At 43.2% G+C, this 20,893-nt stretch overlaps 1 protein-coding gene and 1 long non-coding RNA gene across 3 annotated transcripts in view; one reads left to right on the forward strand and one right to left on the reverse strand.

Annotated features, from left to right (window-relative positions):
* Window positions 1–2,492: 2,492 nt before the first annotated feature.
* LOC103103101 (uncharacterized) lies at window positions 2,493–6,685 on the reverse strand. The gene is made up of 2 exons (XR_460977.2): window positions 6,548–6,685; window positions 2,493–3,996 (listed from the first exon to the last, which is right to left on the reverse strand). It is a non-coding gene; the product is annotated as an uncharacterized LOC103103101 (long non-coding RNA).
* A 247-nt stretch (window positions 6,686–6,932) lies between these two features.
* The window catches only part of EIF2B3 (eukaryotic translation initiation factor 2B subunit gamma), a 94,482-nt gene continuing 80,521 nt past the window's right edge, over window positions 6,933–20,893 (forward strand). Inside the window, exons 1-4 of one of the 2 annotated variants that reach the window (XM_056815241.1) lie at window positions 7,048–7,118; window positions 13,516–13,573; window positions 13,649–13,805; window positions 16,107–16,249. In XM_056815241.1, coding sequence (XP_056671219.1) covers window positions 13,658–13,805; window positions 16,107–16,249 — 291 coding nt within the window. In that variant the 5' untranslated portion in view covers window positions 7,048–7,118; window positions 13,516–13,573; window positions 13,649–13,657. Of the gene's footprint in view, window positions 7,119–13,515; window positions 13,574–13,648; window positions 13,806–16,106; window positions 16,250–20,893 lie in introns of both variants that reach the window. The other variant, XM_001363162.4, reaches the window with a different exon arrangement.

Below are 20,893 nucleotides of genomic sequence, written 5' to 3' on the forward strand. Positions count from 1 at the left end.
CTTTCCTGAGAGTGCGTGTTGGGGTGAAGATTGGGCAGATGGTCCATCCTCTCTCCCAAGTCACCCTTCCTTTTGTCCTTCAGTACTCATTGAGCCACAGCCATGGTAGAAAAGAAAGGGCCCCAGACACTCTTGGAGGATGAGTTGGGTGCACCAACAATCCTAGTTGCCCTCCCCTGGATCATCTCCAGGTTTTCCATGTCCTTCCTAAACCTAGTACTGAGTAGACTCCAGATGTGTAGGGTTTGAGGAGGACAGGGTAAGAAGAGGGATGATCCCTTCACTCCTTATTTCCTGGAGCTCTGTTTCTCTGGATGCAGCCCAAATTCTCTTGGGCTTCCAGGGTTGCCCCATCATTCTGCTGGCTCATAGGGAGTTTGTAATTAATCCATAAAAAAAATCCCCCAGATCTTTTCCTTGCAAACAGTGTCTCACCATCCCCCAACTCCATCCTGTACTTGTGATGTTGATTGTTTGGTCTTAAGTGAAAGACTTTACATTTATTCCTTCTGTGTTTTATCTCCAAAGATCTCCATGTCACTACTATTTGTGTTGTCTTCCATTAGATTATAAGCTTTTTAAAAGCATTTAAAAAAATTAATTACATTAAAATTTCCTCCCCTTCTTGCACTAGAAAAAGGCATCATTTGACAAAAAGATATATGTATATATACAAAACTGTCTTCCTTTTTTTTTTTAATTCTCATGTGTATTGGTTCCAAGGTAGAAGAGTGGTAAGGGCTGGGCAATGGGGGTTGAGTGACTTGCCCAGGAAGTGTCTGAGGTCACATTTGAACCCAGGACCTCCTGTCTCTAGCTTATTTCTATTTATCAGTTCTTTCCCTGGAGGTGGATATACACAAGTCATTCTTCAAACAATATTTCTATTGCTGTATACAATGGGTCAAAAGGTAGACATTGTTTTATATTATAACTGAGCATAATTCCAGATTAAGAAGAGGAGCTTCATATTTAATTCTATGATGGTCAGGGCAGCTAGGTGGATACTTTCTAGCCGTGTGACTCTTGGCAAGTCACTTGACCCCAATTGCCTAGCCCTTACCGTTTTCTACCTTGGAACCAATGATTTTAAGATAGTAAGGTAAGGGTTAAAAAAATACTATGATGGTCTTTATAATTGGGGTTCCTTTTCCCAATTCCCACTCATGCTGATGGATCATCTCCCCTTCAGGGTCCGAGGGTACCCTTGAGAGGTGGTGGGGTGTGGTGTCTAGTTAATGCTATCGGCTTGAGCCACCATTCTGCCAACATCAATCATCAATTTTCCTTCTGTTTTCTCTAACAAGTACCAGTTAATATTTTCTCAATATGATTGATAACACTAATTGGAACTCTCAATATAAATATGACCAATTTTGCAAAAAGAAAAAAAAAAGAAATTTCTACTCAGAAGAAATTTAGAGGTACAAAAACTTCCCCCCAACTGGGAGACACATCCTTCCCTATCAGTCCTTGGGGACAAGTAGGCTCAAAATGAAAATGCATCAGATTTGCAGTTAGATATCTTAGGTTCAAATCTAGGCTGGACCATTTACTACCTGGTCATCCCTCTAGGCCTTAGTTTCCTCATCTATAAAATGAAGGGGTTGACCTCCAAAGTCCCAGCCCCAAATCTATGATCTTTATGAATTCCTATCTTTGAGGAGATTTGGGGAGATGGCTGGAGGGAGATATATGTTTGTAGGAGTGTTCATCTTTCTCCATCCAATTTTGCTATATTTAATAAATTGTGGCCAGAGTATGTTGAATATCTGAGTTCCATGGCTATGGGGACTTAAGACAAAATTTCAGATGTAAAGTAGGGACCTGTAAATGTAATATTGATGTTGTGATTAATTTTCTATATCATCACCTGGATAAATTATGAACCCTGTTAGCATGCTTGAAGCTATGGACCATGGAGTTGGGAAAATAAATTAGATAATACTATAAGCTGGGCATCCTCTTGTGGCTCAAAGGGATATTGTAGCATTTTGGGATATCCCACTCATACAATAGAAAAAGTAGGTGGTGATTACTTCACCGGTGACTCGAGATTGGAATTACTTAAAACCTTCTGGACAGCTTGGATAGTATGCTGATTTGCTGGATAACTAATACAGTGGCATGCTTCCATCATGTATGCTTACAGAAAGCAGTTCAGGAACTAATGTGTACTATGTATCCTACAATATCATTAAAAAAAAATAAAACCCTTATTTTCCATCTTAGAATAAATACTGTGTATTGATTCCAAGGCAGAAGAGTAATAAGGGCTAGGCAATGGGGGTTAAATGACTTGCCCAGGGTGACAGCTGGGAAGTGTAAGGTCAAATTTGAACCCAGGACCTCCCATCTCTAGGCCTGGCTCTCAGTCCACTGAGCCACCCAGCTGACCCCTTACAATGTCATTATTATTGATTCTCAAGTGTCACATGCAGGACACCCAAGATATATATGAGATAATCATTTTGAGAGCAGTAAGGCATTGGAAATATTTAATTATTTTTATTTATGGAGGCCTGGTTCACATTGCTGTATGGGGTGATTACCACTTAACAGTTCTAGGTGACAATTCAGAGCCACCAGGTTCTAGGAAACTATAGCGTGAGAATACAGGTATACAGAGGAAAGGTTCTGGTTTTAGACAACCTCTGTAAACAGTCTCTGGCTTTGGGCCAAGGGCTGACTTCCTCTGGGCTTCATTTTCCTCTCCTCCACCCCAATATTAGAATGTGAGCCCCTCAAGGGCAGGGTCTATGGTTTTTGTTTTGTTTTTTTTTTAATCTTCCTAGGTAGTGCTTGGCAAGAAGTGAAAACTTGCCAAATGTTTGTTGACTAGCTGACTAGATGACCTCCAGGGTCTTGTTTAACTCTGAGGCTGGCTCATGGGATGGCTTCCATCCTAGCTGACATATGTTCCATATTTGCTGCCCAGAAAAGTTGCCGAGTTCACGAGGTTACTCCATTCAATACAGAATTGATGACATTCTGATGACAGCAGGGGAAACCACCACCATCAAATTCACATGTGTTTACAGAAGATTTTACACACCCAATTAATGAAGGGTCCCCTCCCCCAACTCTCTTGGAAGCACTAAACAAATATCAGGAAACTATGTTAAAACTTGTGATGAGTCCATTAGGCTTGGACTTGGAAACAAAACTAGCAAAACACCAATATTTGAGGACTGACATTTGGCCAACTTGGGCTCTTTCCTTCACTTTTTTAAAAAAAATCCTTGATCCAACAATCAGAAAACAATGATTCCCTTCCCTCTGATTAATCTCAACCAACTGGTGGTAAGAGAAGGGGATTGCACTGGGATGACTAGATCCCTGCTAACAGGGTAGGCCCCAGCTAATGGGAGAGGTCAGGCCCACAGCCAAGGACTCTTGGGCTTTCGAGAACTTTCTGGCTCCCACAGAGGACCCCTGGCAGGCAGGGCTCCTTTCCCAGCACTCTAGAGGAATAAGGAATGTGAAATAATAATTTTTAAAAATAGAAGCCTATGGAGTTATTTCAGTAATTGGCTGGAAAGGTTAATGGGTTTCATATTCATGCTGGCAGAAGGCTGAATCAGAAGCCAGGCTCAGCCCAGGTCCCAATGAGGTTGGAGGCAGCTGGGGAACCTCCAGGGGCCCTATGGCACCAAGGCTTTAGGGGAGCCTTTCCCAGAGCCTATAATGTTGAAAATAAAGAAAGTCATGGCACCATGGAGAAAACTCCCAAATACAAACCAGGCTCCTCATTTTATCATTTCATAGACGGGGCACTGAGAGGTTGTGAAGATGGGTAGAGTTAGAAGTAAGAAAGGTAGTCAGTCTTGAGACTTGCTTCCCTGGCACTGAAAGCTTGATTTATCTGGGCCTCCTGGTTTTCCTCTTGTTTTCTTTTATGTGTTCCAAAAAGATGTTTTTAGCCTTTTTTTCTTTCTTTGATTTTTTTTGGGGGGGGCAGCCCTTTTCCTCTGCAAAAGTCTTCCTGCTCCACCACTGGGAAACAAACAAAAAAAATCAAATCCCAAACATTTAGGATTCCTCAGGATGGCATCTACCTTTTAAGTTGTGAGGATCAAATAAAAAAAATAGAAAAAATTAGTGCACTTTGCCAACCTTAAAGTACCATTGTAAATGCTAACATACACACACTGCTCACTTTTATGCTGATTTTTGCTTAAAATACAAAGAAGCTAATGAGATGAACATAAATTTAAAGGACAGAAACAAACTTTTGTATGAATGTAGAAAATTTTCCTAACTGGGGGCTCTGAGCTAACAGAGTTGCATTCTTAACTTTTTGTATGACAAATTCCTAAAGTAAGAGAAGATGGTACCACATAGACTTAAAAGACACATTGCTGCAATGCTAAAAAATGTCAGGAATATGGACTAGACCATATTCCTCACTATTTTCTTCTCCCTACCCTAACTAGAGATTTAATCAGCCACATAACAATTAGAGAAATTCTTTGAGGCTTAAGTGCAAAGAACCAGGAAATCATAGAAGTGCTAGATATTCAATGGAGGCCTGAAATTTTAAAAGGCATAAAATAATAATAAAAAAGATTTCACAAGAAAGGCCAAGAGACCTCTACTTCCAGTGGGCTTTTTCTTCTCAAGTTGTCCTATAGTTGATGGATAGAACTCGGAATCAAAAAGACCACATACTCATTCATCAACAGTGTTGGGGCCATCAAAAAAGCTAATTTGATCTTGATCTACGTTAAATAAGGCATAGGATGTGACAGTCCCCATGTCTTTTGCCTTGGTGAGACCACATCTGTAGTACATATTATATTCAGTTCTGAGCACCACAGTTTAGAGAGGAGAGGAATAAAACGAAGAATTTCAAGAGGGCAACCAGGATGATAAAGGCCTTGAGTTCATGCCCTCTGAGAATTGGTCAGAGGAGATGGGCAGGTTTAACTAGGATAAGAAAACATAGAGGGGACATGATAGCTATCTTCAAGTATCTAAAGACTGCCTGTGTGATCTTAGGTTAAATAACTAATTTGGGACTTGTTGCCCAGTCATTTATCAGTCAACTTTGGGACCCTATTTGGGATTTTTTTGGTAAAGGTACTGGAATAATTTGCCATTTCCTTCTCCAGCTCATTTGACAGATGAGGAAAAAGAGCTTAAATGACTTGCTCAGAGTCACACAGCTAGTAAGTTTCTGAGGCCAGATTTAAACTTGAGAAGCTGAGTTCTGATTCCAGGCTCAGAACTCAATTCATTGAGCCACTTAGCTGTTATTTTTCCACATATTACAAATGACAGTTCAGAAATGGCCTCAGGCACTTCCTAGCTGTGTGATGCTGGGGGGGTTACTCAACCCTCTTTGCCTCAGTTTCTCCTCAATGTAAAATGGGGATACTATTTTGCCATGAGAAATATTGAAGGTGGTTTCAGAGGTACCTGATGGACTTGAATAAATGGATACAGAGGGAAGTAAGCAGAACTAGAAGGGATACATCACAGAGAAAAACAGTTTTGAAAGACTTCAGAACTCTGACCCACTCAACTGCCAGTCAAAGGTCCAGAAGATAACCAAGTATGCTTCTTCCTAACATAGTCCTTGACAAGAGAGGTGGTGGACTGTAAATGCAGAGAGAGGCATGTAGATAGTCATCCTGTTGACTGCTGCTTCTATTGCCCAGTCAGGGAGTAGCAAAGGCAGAACTGGGGCAGAGCCTGGAGAGCTTTGCATGGGCAGAGTCCCAGGGGAGGGTGGGTAAATCTGGCCATATAGAGTGCAGTAAACAAGGATGGAAGAGGCTGAACTGTTGGGTGCCAAGAAATCTGAGCCTGGTGAGATGCTGCCAGGCATTTAGGGAACATCATCCTCAGGTGCTGCCAGGTGGTGGGAAAATGGTCAATTCTTGGTAAAGTGACGTCCTGTACTTCTGCACCTTGCAGGTGCAGAATACCAGCAGGCATAGAGCTGCTTACAGCTGCCTGAATGTCACCTGGGAGAGCCACAGAGTGCCCACAGGGTACCTCATGCTTATTAACTGTTGCTTAGGTGGTCTGACTTGTTAGGTGAGCTTTGCAAAGGGAGGTTATGGCTGCTTGGGATTCTGGGGGCCCAGCACAGGGCTAGGGGAGCTTCTTCAGGGCCTGGCCCAGAGTGGGTGTTCAGTGGAGGCTGGAGGACAACAGGGAAGGACTCAGGCTGGGGCAGACGTCTATCACTTTTTTTCTTGCTCTCTGACTCTTGGTTTTTCTCTCACTCTCTCCTCTCTTGTCTTTTTTTTCTCCCCTTCCTCCTTCTTCCCTTATCTTTGGCCTTAGAATCAATACTGAGAATTGGTTCCAAGGCAGAAGAGTGGTAAGGGCTGGGCAATGGGGGGGTCGGGGGGGGAAGAAGTGACTTGCCCAGGGTCACACAGCTAGGAAGTGTCTGAGATCACATTTGAACCCAGGACCTCCCATCTCCAGACCTGGCTCACAATCCACTGAGAGGCCTAGCCTCTGGGGCGTATGTTTCAAAGGGGGTTCCTGCTCCAAAAAGGAACAGAGGCTGGGGCCAAGGTCTTTTCACCGTGGTCTTTGGTAAGGAGAGGCTGTGCTTCCTCTGCTTGTTTCTTCCTCCTCCTCCTCTTCCGGGAATCAGCCAGCCTGACGTCCACCCCAACATCCAGGGGAGCCTTCGGACCATCCGTGGGCTGGCTCCCCGGGGCGCACTGACTCATGTTCCGGGAGGCTGTGGTGACCGGCCGTCTCGGGCCTCCCCGAGTGGCACGTGTGACCAGCTGTTGCTTACGACAGCGTCTGGAGGTAGAGAGCTCCTCCAGATTTGTGTGGGAAGAGCAGGGGGCGGCGCAGGATCTAGAGGAGGGAGGAGGATTGGGACAACTGAGCAGATGAAGTCTTGGAAGCCTGCAAAGTAGTGTTGTCTTCGCAACAGCCCGGGACAGCAGCTTCAGAGGATCTCTACTCGTAGAATACTCCCTCAGCAACGCGGATCGGCGCTCGTTTAGTCTGGTCTCCGCTCCTGGCCCCACCCCCAGCCGAGCGACGTGCTTGGGCTTCGCTCACTGCGCCGGCGCAGTAGCTGTGTGGCCGCCATAGGGCTGTCAGTCTGGCGTGCGCTACGGGAGGCTGAGGCCAGGGTGAGAATTGGGGTGGGCTGCATGTGAGGGTCGGGGATCTCTGGGCTAGGGGAAGGGTGGGGACGGGTCTGTAGAAGGACACAGAGTCTCGGGACTAGGCCGTCTGAGACTGGTGCCGCGGAGCTCTGCAGTGCTTGCGAGTCGGATACACGGGTTCCTTGGCCCCTCCGCAGCCTCCTGAGAAAACCTCCCCTTCGGGCACCCTGTGCAGGCGGAAGGTCCCTACGGCAATTGTGGCTCTCCTCTGGTGTTTGGGGCTTCTGCTGGGCAAACCGCAGAGAATCTCGGGGAGGGGGGGTAGGAGAAGGCGGGGAGAAGCCAGGGCGGAGGGCTGAAGGGGAGCGCTAGGGGCTTGAGATGCTGAGGAAAGGGCTGAGGCTTGGGAGATGCAGGGGAAGCTCGGTGGATAGAGAGCCAGACTTAAAGACGGAAGGTCCTGGGTTCAAAATTGGCCTTAGACGCTTCTGGTTGTGTGACCCGGGCAAGACCCTTTACCCCCATTGCTTAGCCATGAACACTTTTCTGCTTGATCCTAAGACGGAAGCTAAGGGTTAAAAAAACAAAAAACAAGCACCCAGGAGGCCATCGTTGCCATCTGGGGGGTGTGGTGTAAGAAGGCTGGGCAGGACAGAGCCAGGCTATGAAGGGCTTTAAAAGCCAAACTGAAGATCGTACATGTATAACTCAGATCAAATTGCTCACCGTCTCGGGAGGGAGGGAGAAAAACCATTTGGATTTTCTAACTTCAGAAAACAGATATGGAAATTTGTTACTATATGTAATTGGAAAAATAAAATATCTACATAAACAAGACAAACAGGATGTTAATTTTGATCCTGGCGGTGACCGGGAGCCACTGGAGTTTGTTGAGGACTTGTGTTTGTATGACTTGATCAGCCATGTGCTTTAGGAAGGTCACACTGGTCTCTGAGTAGAGAATGGAATAGTAACTATTGAAGTAGTCTAGACATGAGGTGATAAGAGCCTGCGGGTGGGGGGTAGGAGACAGGGCAGCCAGTGGCAGGAGGGAAGAGGGAGTATCTGTTGAGAAGGAAGAGTAGACAGGCCTTAGCAATTACTTGGATATGTTGGGGGAGGGGGGCAACGACAGGGTTTGAGGGTGAGGAAGCTAGAGTGGCTCCTTGGTTAAGAGACTGGGGAACTGAAAAGATGGTGGTACCAGTTATAGGAAAGTTAGGAAGAAGGAGGGATTTTGATGGAAATATGATGAATCCAGTTTTGGTCATGTGTTTAAGATGTCATGGGACATCTTCGGTTTGAGAGATCCAATAGGTAGTTGGAGATGTGAGTTTTAGTTCAGCTAGGAGGTTAGCTCTAATTAGGTAGATCTGAGAATCATTTGCATACAGATAATAACTGGATTCATGGGAACTGATGAGATGAAATAAAATAGTGTAGAAGGAGTAGAGGAGAGGACTTGGAACAAAGCCCTGGGGGATCCTTACTGTTGGAAGGTTCCACCTGAATGAAGCCAAGGAGAATGAGAAGGATTGGTCATATAGGTACAAGGAGAAGGAAGTGGTGGACCAAAATTCTAGAAAGAAGAGAATAGCAAGGAGGTAAGGATGGTGGACAATGTTAAATGCTGTAGAGAGATCAAGAAGAATTGAAGAGTAAGGAAAGGCTATTGGTAGTGCAGAGCCAAGATGGCAGAGTAAAGGAGTCAGACAGAAAGATCTGAGATCATAGCAAAATTTGGTTGCCCAGAGAAGTTCATCAGTACTGTATGCCTATTTCATGAAGGCCTGCTTGTTCTGGATAGTGGACAATGCTTTCATGCTTTCCCAGTCACCAACAGAGTGAAGCAGGGCTATCTATGTACTTTCTCCCATGCTTTTTAACATGTTTTCAGTGATGTCAGATGCTTTCAAGGAAGACAGAAACAGCATCATGGTTAGCCACAAGGGAAGTGGGGTGGCTTTGTGGCTAGAGAGGTAGACCTGGAGATAGGAGGTTCTGGGTTCAAATGTGACCATGAATACTTCCTAGTTGTGTGGCCCTGGGCAAGTCATGTAACCCCTATTACCTAGCCTTTAGTTGTTTTCTGTCTTGGAATTCATATTCCAAGATGGAAGGTAAGGTTTTTAAAAAAAGTTAACTAACACACCTACAGTAAGTTTTTAACATGAAAAAACTACAAGCCAAAACTAAAGTAGGAGATTTTTTTGTTTGTTTATTTGCGAATGAGTGTGTACTCAGTGCAGCCTCTGAAACTGAGATGCAACAGAGAATGGATCATTTCTCTGCTACTTATGCTAATTTTGGCCTGAAAATTAATTTGAAGAAAACAGGTTTCTTCCAGCCAGCACTGAACCATCTATATTGTGGAACCGTCAATTACAGCAAGTGGAGAAATTTTGAATGCTATGGATAAATTCACTTATCTTGGCAATATAATTTCCAGATAATGGAGTTGATGCATGCATTGCCAGAGCTAGTTCAATGTTTGGGAAGCTCCAAAGGAATGTGTGCCTAGAGACACTGTGCTGACATCATTGTTGTATGCCTGTGAAACCTGGACAGTAAATGAGCACCATGCCAGAAATTGAACTGCTTCCATTTGAATTGTCTTAGGAAGATTCTGAAGATCACCAGGCAAGATGGAGTAGCAGACACTGAGTTCTTTTCTTGAACTGAACTGCCAAACACTTAAACTGTACTGCAGAGTATAACTCTGATGGGCTGGCCATGTTGTTGTAATGCCAAAAAGACTTTTATGGAAAACTCACATGAGGCAAACATTTACATGAAGGTTAGAAGAAATTATACAAGGACACTCTCAAGGTCTCTGAAGAACTTTGGTATTGATTGTGAGACACTGGAGACCTTCGCACAAGATAGCCTTGCATAGTGTGCCTGTATCAAAGAAGGCACCATGTACTCTGAGAGCAACACAGAATTGCAGTAGCCTTCCAAAAATATGAGATGCACAAATTTAGAGACATCTCTATTCCAAATTTTCCTAGAGTCTATTTGTGCTTGATCAGCCACAGTCATGGGCTATACTTTTGACTTCAGTATCATAATGTCACTTTGGTTCTTTTGAAAATGAAAGACAACAACTGACAGAAGGCATGGATATGAGTCAGTTATGTTGGGATGATTTAAAAAAAAAGGTTAAGGGGGAAGGGAAATGTAAAATGGGAAAATTTTTTCACATAAAAGAATCTCACAAAGAAGGCCTTTTATAGTGGAGGAGAAAATGGTGGTAGGAGTGGCAGGCAATACTTAAACCTCATTCTCATCAGAATTGGTTCAGAGAGGGAAGGATATGTATACACAGTTGAATATAGAAGTAAATCTTACTCAACAGGGAAATGAGAAAGGATACGAGATTATTGTAGGGATGGAGAGAGGCAGGGTGATAAGAGAGGCAGTGGTCAGAAACAAAAGAAACTTGAGGCACAGGTTAAAAAGAGAAAAGGATAAACAGAAGAAAATAGGATGGAGGGAAATACACATTAATCATAACTATGAATGTGGCTGGGATGCTCTAATCCATGAATGGAAGTGGATAGCAGAATGTATTAGAAACCAGAATCCAACAGTAGGTTGTGAACAAGAGACACGCTTGAAATAGAAAAACAGTTAAAATAAAGGGCTGGAGCAGAATCTGTTAGATTTCAGCTAAAGTTAAAGCTATACTTCACTAAAATTTTTCTGAGAAAGGTCTCATTTCTTAAATATGTAGGGAATTGAGCCAAATTTATAAAAATAAGAGCTGTTCCCCAATTGATAAATGGTCAAGGATATGAAGAGACTGTTTTCAAAAGAAATAAAAACTACAGTTATGTGAAAAAATATTTTGATTAGAGAAAGGCAAATTAAAGCGACTCTGAGGTACACACCCTCAAATCTTTCAGAAATGACAAATGCCTACCCTTTGAACAAGCAATACTACTATTAGGTCTGTATTCCAAAGATCAGAAAAAAAAAGAAAAGGATCTATATGTACAAAAATATTTATAGCAGCTCTTTTGGTGGTGACAAAGAAATAGATATTGAGAGGATGCTCATCATTTGGGGAATTTGTTGGAAACAAATTGTGGCATATGATTGGGATGGAATACTATTATGCTATACGAAATGATTAAGGGTATAGCTTCAGAAAAACATGGCAAACCCAAAGTGAACTGGTATAAAGTGAAATGAGAAGACCCAGGAGATCATTGTGCTAAGTAACAGCAATGTTGTGGTGATGATTAACTGTAAAGCTTGGCTACTCTGATCAATACAGTAATATAAGATAATTCCAGAGGACTCTCGAAAAAATGCCATATACTTCCAGAGAGAGAACTGATGAACTCTGAGTACAAGTTGAAGTATATGTAATTTTCTTCCTTCCTGCTTTGTTTTGTGATATGGCTAATATGGAAGTGTTTTGCGTGATGTCATATGTATAATTGATATATTGTTTACCTTCTCGTTGGGGGAAGGATGGGAGGGAGGGAGAGGATCTGGAACTCAAAATTTAAAAAGAAAAGAATGCTAAAACAAACAATAAAGAGTTAATTTTTAAAAAGAGAGAACAAGGGTTATTAGAGGTCACTGAACTTGAGAGAGAGAGCAGTTTCTGTTGAATGATGAAGTTGGAGAATAGACTACAGAGTTCAGAAGTCAGGGAAAGAAAAGGAAGTGGAGGCACCTATTGTAGACAGCCTTCTAGAGGAGTTTAGTCACAAAAGAGAAAAAAGACACGGGATAGTATCTAGCAGGGCTGCTAGTGATGGTTTCTTGAAGATGATAGAGGAGACATGGGTGTGTTTGGGATCAGTAAGGGAGCATTGGGTTAAACCAGGATGATAAACCTATGAGAGGATGGGGATGAGAGGGCAGGCAATCTACAGGAGGAAGGAATGGAATGGGATAATTTGTGCATTTTTACCTAGGCCAGGAGTAAATTCCTCATGTGGGATGGAGGTGAAGGAGAAGGGAGTGATAGAAGGGCTTGAATAGTAAGAGATGAGGAAGACAGAGCTCATGTTAAATGGCCTTAATTTTTCCTGTAAAATATAAGGCAAAGTTCTCAACCGGAAGGGTTGGGGGAAGGGGGAGCCTTTTGAGGAGGAATGAGAAGGTTTGAAAGAGCCTCTGGAGAGAGTGAGTTGTTCAGGGAGATATGGTAGAATTGCCTGGCATCAGGGAATAGCCAGTTGAAATATATAACAAAAATATGAAGTGGACCCAGGGAGCACAGTTTTGTGGTTTTCTCCAGCTTTGTTCAATAGCACATGTATAGGATTCAGGCAGTAGAAGGTGACAGAGTGATTTAGGGCTGGAATTTGGCAAGGCAAGATTTTTGATAGGATAAAGGGGCAAAAGATTAGAGATAAAAGCCAGTGAGTGTAGAGTTGAACTGATTCACCAAGGGGTCAAGATGGGGAAGGAAGAAGGGAGTAGCCAGAGAAGAGGAGATGGCCTGGGAAAGAACTGTGAAGTCAGAGGATTGAAGAGTAGGGTTTGGAGACAAAAGGAATAGGGAAAGGTTGGAAGACAACAGATTGTGATCAGACAAGGGAATTTCAGAGTTCATGAACTTGGAGGCAGTGCCACTGTGGGTAATGGCAAGATCAAGGGTATGACCATCTTTGTGTGTGATGAGGAGGTCAATTGAAATAAGTAAATTGAGGAAATGGAAGGTTAGGGTTTTTGAGGGAGTATTAATATATATGAAACCCTCTAGAATGAGGGCAAGAGTTGAAGAGAGAAAGCACTAGCTAAGCATTGAAGGGGAATATCCTGGGAGACTGTAGGCAACAGATTCCAGGATTTTGATTGGGTGATACATTTGGATTGGCTGAACCTAGGTATTACTTGAGTAATGGTGGTAGAGGGAGAGCCTGGACATGGCAGTGGGGAACAAGGAGTATTTTGACTTCCCCACCAAGACCAGTGAGTGAAAGTACAATCTGTGTTTTAAAGATCCGAGAATACACCATCAATGATGGAGCCAAGTCTCAAGGAGATCCAGAAGTCAGAGAAATGAAAAGGTCTTGGGTGAAACCATGTTTGTTAGCTATGGTGCTGACAGTCCAGAGAGTACTATGCAAGGGGTGTGTTTACTGCAGCCATGGGCAGAGATCCAGAAGCTTCTTTCTTCAGTATTTGGGAGGCAGCCTGACTCAGAGGGTCTGGCCTGAATTCTAAGGATCCTTCTTCCAGTTCTCAGTGGAAGGGGCAAGTTGTCCTTGGATCCACCTGAGATAGGGAGCTGCATGAGGAAGCTGAGCCTCAGAGAGGTTAAGGAGCTAGCCCAGAGTAACACAGCAGGCCACCTTCCTCTTTAGGATTCCAGGCCAGATCTTGCCTGACTCTTGTATGGAACTTTAGAGTTCAATGAATTCTATGCTGTTTTAATTCTTATGTCCCATACTAGGAGTTTCTGGAAGCATCCATTGATATAAGGGAACACAGGTGACCTTAAGGAAAATTGGGTGAGTGCCTTCTGGTGTGCTTCACATTTTATTACAGACTGGCCCTGTTGACTAACTGGCTCTTTGTGGTTTCAGGTTGGAAACATGGAGTTCCAAGCAGTGGTGATGGCTGCAGGAGTGGGATCCCGAATGACAGACTTGACTTCCAGTGTTCCCAAACCCCTGCTCCCTGTTGGCAATAAACCTTTGATCTGGTACCCACTGAACCTGCTGGAGCGCGTCGGATTTGAAGGTAAGCTCACAGCCTACCACAAAATGCTGTTATTCAGCACTTAGTGCTTCAGACCCTATAATTTGTCAGATTTATGAGGGTCTGGTGAGCCAGGAGTGAAGGATCGTAGAGTTTCAAAGGCAGCTAAGTCCCAGACTATGAGGAGGAGCCCAGGAGAGGAAGCTTAGGTGTAGGGCCTTCCCCAAGATGCCACCATGGCACCTTCTGAAAGTGCTTCAGGAAGGGGCTGCTAGAGACCTCTGTGATAGTAGAAGGGCAGAAAATGTACTGTTTGATACTTTTCAGAGACTAACCTTAAACTTCTCTTGAAAAAAGTGACACCTTCATCCTCTACTTCCATCACAGGAAAAATATTGAAGGCTTAAACATCAAAAAACAGTGGCCCAGAGGCTTAGGAGTTAGAGGTAAAGGCAGAGTTTGAGAAATGAAGTTTCCAGCTTATTGGTGAGGGGGTGGGATTCCTAAAAATGAGGCTTATCCTGAGGAACAGGATTTCTCAGGTCACAAAGTAAGTGTTTAAAGGCAGCTATAGGCAATGAAGTGTATAGAGTGCTGGGCCTGGAATCAGGACAGGTAAACTTGATTTCAAATCTGGCTTCAGATACCTGTTGGTTGTGTGACCCTGGGCAAGTCACTTAAACTCCATCTGTCTCAGTTTCCTCATCTATAAAAGGGGGATAATAACAGTAGGGATTATGGGATGATGATTATAAAGCACTTGGCACAGTGTCTGGCATATAGTAAGCATTATATAAATGTTAGCCACTATTATTATTAGTAGTAGTAGTAGTTGTTGTGTGTGACTTTTGTCTGCCTTAGTTTTTTAACCTCAGTGATGGTGATAATAATGGCACCTACCTTAAAGGGTTGTTATGAAGATGGAATGATAAGACATTTCTATATTTCCATGGTGTAATGGATTCCTGTTGAGGATCTTGCTCTGCCCATAGAGGTGGGCACCTTCTGTGCAATTTAGAATTTTAGATTGCTGCTTGGGGCATTTAGAATAATGTCACTTGCCCAGAATCATACTGTCAGTAGTTGTCAGAAGCAACATTTGAACTCAGGGTAACATTCACTTTTTTTATAGTACTAATGGGATGGTTCCCCTTGTGGTCAGACAGTGCTCATGTGCTCACCTGGAGAGTGCAGGCTTGATTGACTGGGAAGGTGCCTGGTTTTGGGACTGTGCCATATATGGGTGTGAGTTGAAGGAACTAGGGATGTTTTGTGTGGAAAAGAAGACTCAGGAAGGATGTCGTAGTTGTCTTCAGGAGTTTGGGGAATTGTCCTGTGGAGGGGGATATGACCTGTTCTTTGTGGCCCCTAGAACTCAGAGTTTTGCTTAGAGTCAAACTAAAGCTTCAGGGAAGGCTAGCTTGCCTTTACTTTGGGCTTTCCCAAAGTGGAATGGCCAAGTTGGGCTGGGCGAATGTGAGAAGGAAAGAGAAGTATAGCACTTTATAGAACCCCTTATTGTTAATGGTTTCATTAAGAGAGGGCCCTGCAGGAGGCTGGAGGAAATGTGGAGTCAAGCTTTAAAAGACAGTGGAGAAGAGGAGTGACTATAGAGTCCAGGAGAAGAGGTGGGTGATAGAGGCCAAATAAGGCAGAAAGTATGGGGGCTGTTCTCAGGGACGTGGGGTCTGGGAGGTCAGTGGCCAGGGTGCTTCATGCAGAAGGCTAGGGCAATTACCATGCTGAATGGAAGCCGGAAGAGAGAGGAGCTGAGCAGAACCTGCCAGAGTAGTCATGCCCTGTACATGCAGATCTGACCTTACAGCTATATCTGTAGCTTTTCATTGAAGAAAACTGAAGCTCAGTTGACAATACACCCTTTTAAAAAACGTTCCATTTAGTAGCAAAAATGGATTTTTCTCTCCTATTCCATTCTTCCACATTGGGAAGAAAAGGAAAGAGAAAAAATTCTTATGACAAATAAGCATAATCAAACCAAACAGATTCTCTTCATAGTCATGTATAAACATGTATGTTGCATTCTGCCCTAGCCCATCCCCACTGTGTCTGGAGTTGAGAAGCCAGTCCTCTATTTCTCTGCTTCTTTGAATGTAGAAATGCTCATATTTACCAACTTTCATCAAGTTTAGAATGACAAACCAAAAGGAACAATTCTTAAAATATTCTGCTTGTTTTGTAGGCTAAGTCAGGGCATTTGTCCTGACTTACCTCACCTACAACTGACCAATGCTTACAGCATGGCTACAGTCTGGGAGAAGTAGCTGATTTGTTGTTGAAGAATGTGGCTGGAATTTTGCTTTTTTTTTTCCCTTTTTGTGACAGAGGTAATTGTGGTGACATCCAAAGACGTGCAGAAGTGTTTGCCTTATACAGATTTCAAGATGAAACTTGATGTGGTGTGTATTACTGATGACACTGACATGGGGACTGCCGACTCCCTACGACACATTTCTCAGAAAATTAAGGTAGAAGATCATTTTCTTTGATATTTATTCTGTCTAGTGAGTCCAAAGCCCTTCTGCTGGTCACCTTGTGAGCCAGAACTTCTTTTTTTTTTGTTGTTGACTAAGATGACCCTGTTCTCACGGACAAGAAAGTTGAGAAGGCCAAGTAGGTGGTCTTAGGTTGCCCAGAAAGTGACTCTGGTAGAGTAGTTTGTCCATGTTCTGTATATAGGGGAAGAAGGGACCAGTGAGATAGCTGACCCTAGTGTTGATCATCTTACAAGCTGATCATTAAATCCAGCTCAGCCAATAGAGTAGAATTCTGAAAACATTGTGAGTGGCACCACTTCAGGCTTGATTTCATCCTCTTTTTCTGTTCTCTTAGCCAAGACTTCTCTTTCTGAGTCAGCCTCTGATGGAGCTGAATTTTGCCTCTGTAATCATTCCTATCTTTAGCTTCAAGTTCAATCCTGAGACATAGGTGCTAGGACTTCCTATGTGCCAAGTTAGCTGAGGAATTAATGTGAGTTGTAAAGGATCATCCCCACTCATCTTTGTGACAGAGGCTGGCACTGGAGAAAAGTGCCAGGCTGAATAGTATGTGAAATTGATCATCTCAATGGGGGAGGGGCACCAGGAGTGGATTCTGGAGGAGAAGGAGACTCTGGTTTGGAGAACAGTGAGGGTTTCTTGGTCTTGAGAAGCCAAAGAGAGAAGTTGGGGAAAAGAATTTCTCCTGAGGGTTACCCACTTTTCCTGCTGATGATTGGAAATCTTTCCCCCCAGCACTTTCCAGTTGAAGGGACTTTCTGAAGAGAAACCTGAGCAGACTTTACCTCAGTTCCTGTTGCCCAGGGGTGAATCAATCTGACTTTCTCTCAGGGGGCTCAGACTGCCAAGGCCTGAGTTCCCCCCAAACTCCAGGAGGGAGGGGAAGGGGTTTTAGATAGAGACAGGGACCCCCTTTTCCCATTCTTCCCTGCCCATTATTCCTTTTGTATTACCTGATTGAATTGACATTAAAAGTTATCTGTTCCCCAAGCTGAGTGCGAGTGAATGGATCAAGGGGAGACCTTTTGGTCTTGAATAGTGGAGGGGGGGACAAGAGGGACAAGAGCGAATTGGGGAGAACAGCATTAGCTAAGGAGAGAAGACAGAAGGGGGAAAATCTTCAAACCCCCTCAGAGAGGACTCTGAGCCAACCTGTTACATCTGTTGTCTCCCCTGAACCCCGCTTTGAGAAGGGGGTTCTCCTCTCTTTCCCCCTCTCCATACCGAAAGTCTTTTTCCCAACTTCTCTCTTCAGCTTCCTAAGACCAAGAGACCCTCACTGTTCTCCAAGCCAGAGTCTCCTCCTCCTCCAGAATACACTCCTGCTGCCCCTCCCCCATTGAGGTGATCAGTTTCACATACTCTTCAGCCTGGCACTTTTCTCCAGTGCCAGCCTCTGTCACATCTTTCCATATGAAAACCTAGGGGAGCCTTGGGCATTGCCTGCTGGAGGACAGACAATGGACATACTGTGTTCAGGGTAGCCCATGTAAGTGCTGATGATCCTTATACCAACTCCCATTTTCAAGAACACACCCCAAATCTAGGGATACTCCCCAGGATCTAAGATTCTCTGACGAATTGTCTTGAATGTCCACTAATGTGCTTCTTGCCAAGATGATCAGTTGAAGATCAATTAAGTAAGTCAACCTTAAATAGCATTTAGAAAAGAATGTGTTTACTAAGGTAAGAAAAATTGTTACAAAACATCGCCCCAAAAGTCTGTGCTAGACTTCTCTGTAAGCATATGTTTAGTCTAGGGGAAGTGGGCTCAAGTTTGGAAACCATGTATGGCAAAGGGGCAACACACAGTTCATGGTTGCTAGAAGTCCTTTTCTTATATTTTTAGGGTGCTCAGGTTTATTTTTTATTTATTTATTTTCTGTATTAATTTTTTTTCTTTTGCTATAGAGTGATTTTTTTAAAGGTCTAAACCCCAAATCACATACCCATATATACATGTGATAAGTGATGTCATATGTTTTGCTTTTGCATTTCTACTCCCATAGTTCTTTCTCTCAATGTGGATAGTATTCTTTTACATAAGTCCTTCAGAAGTATCCTGCTCAGGTTTATTTTAAGTATGAGTCAGGCTTCAGTCTATGGGCTCCAGATACAGAAACTACAAGCTGCTGCTGCTCCAGGAAAGGTGATGTAGAAGAAAGGATGGGAATTCCAAGATTCTTTGGACCTTTTGACCTGTGCAAGTGGGGGGTGAGGGAGAATTAGGTAGAATTCTTACTCTCTCTTCTCTCTTTCCTTCTCTTCACCACCACCCCTTTCCTTCTTTCTCTTCCCCTCTTTCTCTCCCTACTCTTCTCCTTCTCCCAAACCTCAGCACTGGTTAAAATGCAGCAATTCCAGCTCACCTGAAAATGTCACCAGTGATCTCTTAATTGCCAAATTTAATGCCTTTCCTCAGTTCTCATCTTTGTCCTTTCTGCAGCCTTTGTTGCTTTGGACCACCCTCTTCTTTTATATAATCTCTCCTCTCCTGGATTTTGTGATATTTTATGACCGTGCTCTTTCCTGGTTCTCCTGCCTGCTGTTTTCTTTCTCAGTCTCTCCCCTCCCCACCCCACCCTTACCTTCTGATACTTGCTGGCAGAAGAGTGGTAAGGGCTGGACAATTAAGGTTGATTTCTCAAACCCATTTGTTGGTTTCTAGGTCATTCTCACTAACTATGAGTTTCCTCAGGGTTCAGCCCCCCCTCCTGTTCTCTTCCTCAATAACAGAGGTTCTTAACCTTTGGGTGTCATGGGCCCTTTTTTCAAAATGGTAGATCTTGTAGACCCCCTTCTCTGAGTAATGTTTTTAAATGCATAAAATAAAAAATAAGGGATTTCAAAGGAAACCAATTATATGGAAATACAATTATCATAGTATTTTTAAAGACAAACTCAGAGACTCTAGATTAAAAACCATTGTTCTTTGCCAGAGATATCAGACTCATGTTTGTGAATGGGTTGAATCAGATTAAAATGAAATTGGGAAATATTTAACAAAATAAAAACACATTAAAACACATGTTAATTTGTAGTTTTTTATAAGTCATTATGCTCCCTATGAGCAGTTTCTGTTTGAGTCTGAAGAAGCTGCTTTATATTATCTTCCTTGATGATCTCATCTGCCCAATTATCATCTCTCTTCAGATTCATAGATAGCTAGATAGCTATTGCCTCTCTCTTCACAAAGATGATAGATTGCCTCTTGGAAATCTTGAACTGGATATCCCATAGGCATCTCAAACTCAGTATTATCATTTTCCCCTTCCCCATCTAAACCTTCCTGCTTTCCCAACTTCCCTGTAATAAGCTACTACTATCCTTCCAACCACTCAGACACACAACCTTGGTGTCATTCTTGACTCTTTTTACCAAACTTGCTCCCAAAATCAAATCTGTTATCTTGTTATGTCTGCCTTTCTAACCTCTCTCTCCTTTCACATAGTCTGGATTCCCTTAGTGAAGCCAACTCTTCATCTTTTCTCTGGAGAGAGTCTTCTGGTCAGTCTGTCTGCCTCCAGACTCTTTCCTACTCCAATTGGTCCTCTACTTAGCTGCCAAGATGATATCCTCAGAGCCCAGTTCTGGCCTTGCCACCCCCTGCTTTGGAGCTAATGGAGGCCCTGTCTCTGGTTGAGTAAGGACCTTCCCACCTCAGCTTCCACCTGCTTTCACTCCAGGTGAAACCCAGAGGCCTCAGAGCACCACCTGGTAACCATGGATTTGCTGCCACCTGTTGATAATCCTGAGCATCTGTGTCAGGCTGTTTATCTTACATTCCAGTTCTTTGAATGAATGGTCTGTTTCAGTTTCACTGGCTTTTTTTTTAGTTCTTACTTTAATGCTACACAAAGACAGACTCATGAATACTTGGAGTAATGATGCCAAAATGCTTTGGACATCCCAGAGAATGTTGGCATCAAATGAGAGCTAAATGGCCTCAGACACCCAGACCTTGCATACTACCTAGCTTCCTGGTGTGGCTGACTACTTCCTGAACAGTCAAACTCACCTCTTAGGACTCTGTTTAAGCATTCTCTACATCAGCGGTTCCTTGTAAACCCAGAGCCTGCCAGCTGGCTATTTTGACAGAGCTGTTATTTGGGGGAATTTATCTCATTCCTTTTTTTTTGAGAGTGTTCCTGATACATGCCCTGGCACTGGAGGCTGTAACCTAGACTAGGCCCCCTGGCATTTGACTGTAATGTGAAAGGAATTTTGGCTGTGTTTCCACTAACTTTTTTTTAACATGTCAATACGATTTTTAATGATCATTTTCTTGACATTGTTACCCACGTTCTCTCCCTCCCTCCCTATCCTACTCCCTACCTAGAATGGCAGATATGTTATATATGTGTTATCATGCAATACATATTTCCATGTTCATGTTAAGAAAGAAGACACATATCACTTATACAAAGAAAAAACTCATGAAGGAGATAAAGAATGGCTTGCTTCAATCTGCATTCAGACTCCTTCTATGGTTCCTTCTATGGTGGTTAGCTTTCTTCATAAGTCTCTTGGAGATGTCCTGGATCTTTGCATTGCTGATAATAGTTAAGGCATTCACGGTTGATCATTGTACATTGCTGTTATTATGTATGATGT

Source organism: Monodelphis domestica, chromosome 2 (assembly GCF_027887165.1).
Source record: "Monodelphis domestica isolate mMonDom1 chromosome 2, mMonDom1.pri, whole genome shotgun sequence".
In the NCBI taxonomy this organism is placed as follows: domain Eukaryota; kingdom Metazoa; phylum Chordata; class Mammalia; order Didelphimorphia; family Didelphidae; genus Monodelphis; species Monodelphis domestica.